Source organism: Aythya ferina (genome assembly GCF_964211825.1).
Source record: "Aythya ferina genome assembly, chromosome: 2".
Taxonomy (NCBI): domain Eukaryota; kingdom Metazoa; phylum Chordata; class Aves; order Anseriformes; family Anatidae; genus Aythya; species Aythya ferina.
Window position 1 is genome coordinate 87,961,685 of NC_140297.1, and position 3,932 is coordinate 87,965,616.

A 3,932-nucleotide genomic window follows, 5' to 3' on the forward strand; every position below is an offset into this window, starting at 1 on the left:
TCATTACAGAGGCTGGTTAGGTTAACAATGACTGCACGAGCACAAATTCATACACCCAGCTCACCCAAAAAGAATGCCGCTCCCCAGCACTGAATTTCACATAAAGTAATTCTGCCGTTCCATAACACATTTTATTCCAAATCTTTTAGTCTTCAAATGAATGCTACGGAAGCAAAATTTGTCATCTTCAAAGTTAATTTATCAGAAAATTCAATTTGGTCTGAAAAGCGCAGGAATTAGAGTTTAAAATGAGACTTAAGGAATTAATTAATCAATTTGCTAATTAATATGAGACTGTATTGCTAGAATGTTCAATTGGCATATTTTTGTTTCATTTATTTAGAAATGAAAATTCTACAACATGATAGTTAAAAAAAAAAAAAAGATTTATTTAAGTTATGGTAATTGCTAAAAGTTTTTTCAAAGCAATTATGTTTTAAGATAATTTTTGTAAAGAGGTTTCTGCACCAAAAGACTGTATAAATAGCAGTGCTACTTACTTAAGTTATTTTTGCTCAATCATGCTAATAGTCAAGTGTTTTCCTATATCCAAGTATTTTAATTACAGCTGGCATTTCCAAGCAGCCTACTGATGGTGTTATGTCGAAATATTACCATTTCTATTACTAGAAATATGAAAGTTATATAGGAAAAACTGATGTTCAGTTTCCAATCTGTCTCAGAATGTTGAAACCTTTTGAAAAAAAAAAAACAACAAACAAACAAACAAAAAAAAAAAACACACAGTAATACATAAAGTATACTATGCTTTTGCATTAAGTATATTACATTTTTCAAGTCAGCCTTTATATTTCCCCTCTGACAGTTACACCACTAAAACATTTTATACTTGGAATACAAAGTTAATTTTTAACTAATTTTAAGTTTCCCTTATTGTGAAGCTAAACAAAGTTAAGTATTCTATTCCTTCAGATGACATAGGCAAGTCAAATGTAATTTAGACATTTTAAGAAACATGCTCCATGTTGTCCTCCAAGACATTAATTACTCACTTATGGAAAAACACACCAGCCCAAACTGCAAGAATTAGCAAATAAAAGAAAAATAGTTGAAAAGGTGTATATTCTTTAAATCGAACTAAACTCAGACTATATTAATAACTCCCCAATGCAACAAAATGGAATGTCTATTTTGGAGTTGATAATGTCTATTATGCTTGTTAAAACCTGGGGCAGAAGAAATAATACAACAGCAGTGTTTCAGTGAGTATATACTGAAATACTGTGTATGATTTTCCCCCCTTTTTTTTATTTATTTATTTTTTTTTTTTCTTCAGAGCAGGACTTTGAGCTTTACCCTTAATCTCATTTATGGAAACGACCCTATAAAGGCATTAGTGAAACTTGATCATAACTAGATTGGCAAATAAAAAGATCCGGCACGTATGCGTAATACTGTACAAATTAAATAAGCGAATGTAATGCCACCAGGAAGCCTAAGTGAGTTACTACGTTCAGACTTCCAAACCTCATCTGCCTTAGCTGACAGACAGCAGCAGTGTTACACCCGAGCCATCCCGCTGCAGGGCTGTATCAGAGCTTTCGGCACCGAGACGCAGCTCCCTCGGCTCGGTGCCTTGGCTACCAACTATTCACCAGCTTGCCTATGGTGCTGCTAAATTACGCGGTACCTGCGGGGGCCGCCAGCAGCAGGACGAGGAGGAGCCCGAGGCGGAGGTGGCCCCGGGTCCCCGGGCGCCCCTCGCCGCCCATGGCCGCTGCCCCGGTGCCGCTGCCCGGCGGTCGTTAGCGGCCCCCAACGGCCGCGCCCCCGCCGCCCCCCGGCCCTTCCTCCCCGGCGGGGGCTTCCCCGGGGGCTCGTCGACCTCCGGAGGGGCGAGGGAAGGGAAGGGGGGAGGCTTTCACATCCTCAAAGCCCCGGGAAACATCTTCCGCGGCTGCAGCTCCAGCGCCAACCGCCGGGGAGTGCGGGATGAGTCCCGGGCGGAGCTGGTGTAGGCGGTGTGGTGGGCGTCGGGAGTTATCTGGGAAGGAGGCGAAGGCTGGCAGGGAAATGTCGCTGGGCTGGGAAATATGGCATGTTGGTACTGTGCCAGAGAGGAAATACAGCTGTTCACGTCAAAGACATCAAGAAAAAGACTGCTCTGTAGGAATCTTAAAGTAAGGTAAAAGGCAGGCAGCCAGTACAGCACATCTGCACAAGCATCTCACCACCTCCTCCATGTTCTTTCTTCCATCACAAATTACTGCTAAAAATTGGCATTAGAAACCATTCAGCCTCCTTAGCTGTCAAATTCGTTTCCCAGGATAATCTGGACAGAATCTCTGTCATCAAAATCCAGAGTAAAGCTTTAATTGCACTTCACTCTGCAACAAAGCAAGAGGTATCCTTGGAATGGCTTCCATCCTGTGCCTTCCCTGGGTCCTGTGTCTTCGCCTCTCCTGCCATCTCTTACTAAACTTTCCAGGAAAAAATGAAGCAGTGGGGAAGCAGGTCAGTTTGCAACCCTGCGTGTTAGCTCTAGTGTATAAACTGAATATGTTTTGTACAGAGATAACAGAGTATCAGTAAATACAGACATTAGTATGGTATTTTAAAGGCTTGTTACAGGTAAAAGTCAAATTTTGAAAGTATCATGTCACTAACTGGAATGTACAATTGTTATAGAAAATGGACACAAGTTGGGTCAGACCAAGAGTTCTGGTATTTATTTTTCTTGTAGTTATTTTTGTAGTTTCATAGCCACTGCTGCACATAGAATGATCTCGCATGTGACTTTTTACCCATTTTATTTTATATGATCAGTATATGAAAGCTGTCATAGTCAAGAAGGAGGCTTTTTTTTTTCCTTTATCAGCAAAAAAAAAAAATCAAAAGAATTTTTTTTACCTTAATTCTGCATTATGGAACACAACTTCTTATTGCTATAAGCCTGTAGTGTAATAAATGTTAGGCCCATTTACAATTTCATGTTAGTCAAGAGCAAGTTAGGAATTCCAGGAAATTATATCCTCGGGACACTAACATAAATGGGAGAATGATCAGACTCTGTGCCCTAATTTATCCTGACAAACCCATAAAATAAAGGCTCCATAGTGTGAAAGGAGCTGTCTAAATAAACATAGTTTGATTTTTCTTAAGTGCCAGACCTTTGCAGAGAGCATAGAATTTATGCAGAGAGGGCCCCTATAAATCAGACTGCTTTATTTTGATTGCTAGATGAAGACTATTGAGCTTGGGATTAGGCAATGAGTGCTGCATTTTCTGACCTGGAACATTAGTGGGTTTGACAAGTGATAGAACAACTGGCAAAACTGCAAGAAATTAAGCTGCATGGAATGTTGTGATGTCCATCTGGCTTACTTATTCTAAGTAATAATTACAAGTTTTCTGTATTTGCATTTACCTGCAGTTGCATTTGATAAATTTTGTGTTAAATCTGTGTTTCAGTGTAATTCATATTTGTTGTCTAGATATGGACAGAACAATTTATTTTAAAACAAATCAATGAAAACACCGGATAATCTGTAACAAAATTGAAAGCACATTAATTTTTCCTCTCCTAGATGAATAAGTAATTGGTGTTGTCATTTCAAGTTGCTATCTGTGTCCCTGTGAGGGACGGGGTAGCTGTGGGACAGCTGAGCCACGTTACACACCAGGAGATGTTTCATTGTGAGTCTGTTTCCATTGTTACCGAGCAACAAGACGACTCACTGCTAATTTAGCAGCTCCATTCTTTTTGCGCCTTACTTGATAAATCCCTTTCCAGGAAAGAATTCACTGCTTAAGCCACTGTCTTGCTCTTTGCAGTTGCTTTGCACTGATACACTGGATGATAACCTCTAGTTTTACTGTGGTTTTTTTTTGGCTAGGACTTGAGAAACTTGGAGAAACAGAAGCAAGTGGAGTCTGTTAAATTTACTGCCACATAAGGGAGATAGAGGAGA

General features: G+C 39.8%; 1 protein-coding gene across 1 annotated transcript in view; it reads right to left on the reverse strand.

The window, feature by feature from the left end:
* ZPBP (zona pellucida binding protein) overlaps nucleotides 1–1,733 on the reverse strand; it is a gene marked incomplete at its 5' end in the record, with an annotated part of 28,291 nt that extends 26,558 nt beyond the window's left edge. Inside the window, one exon of the mRNA XM_084510911.1 lies at nucleotides 1,652–1,733. Within this exon, the coding sequence (XP_084367037.1) occupies nucleotides 1,652–1,733 (82 nt within the window). The remainder of the gene's footprint in view (nucleotides 1–1,651) is intronic.
* Between the last annotated feature and the right edge of the window lie 2,199 nt (nucleotides 1,734–3,932).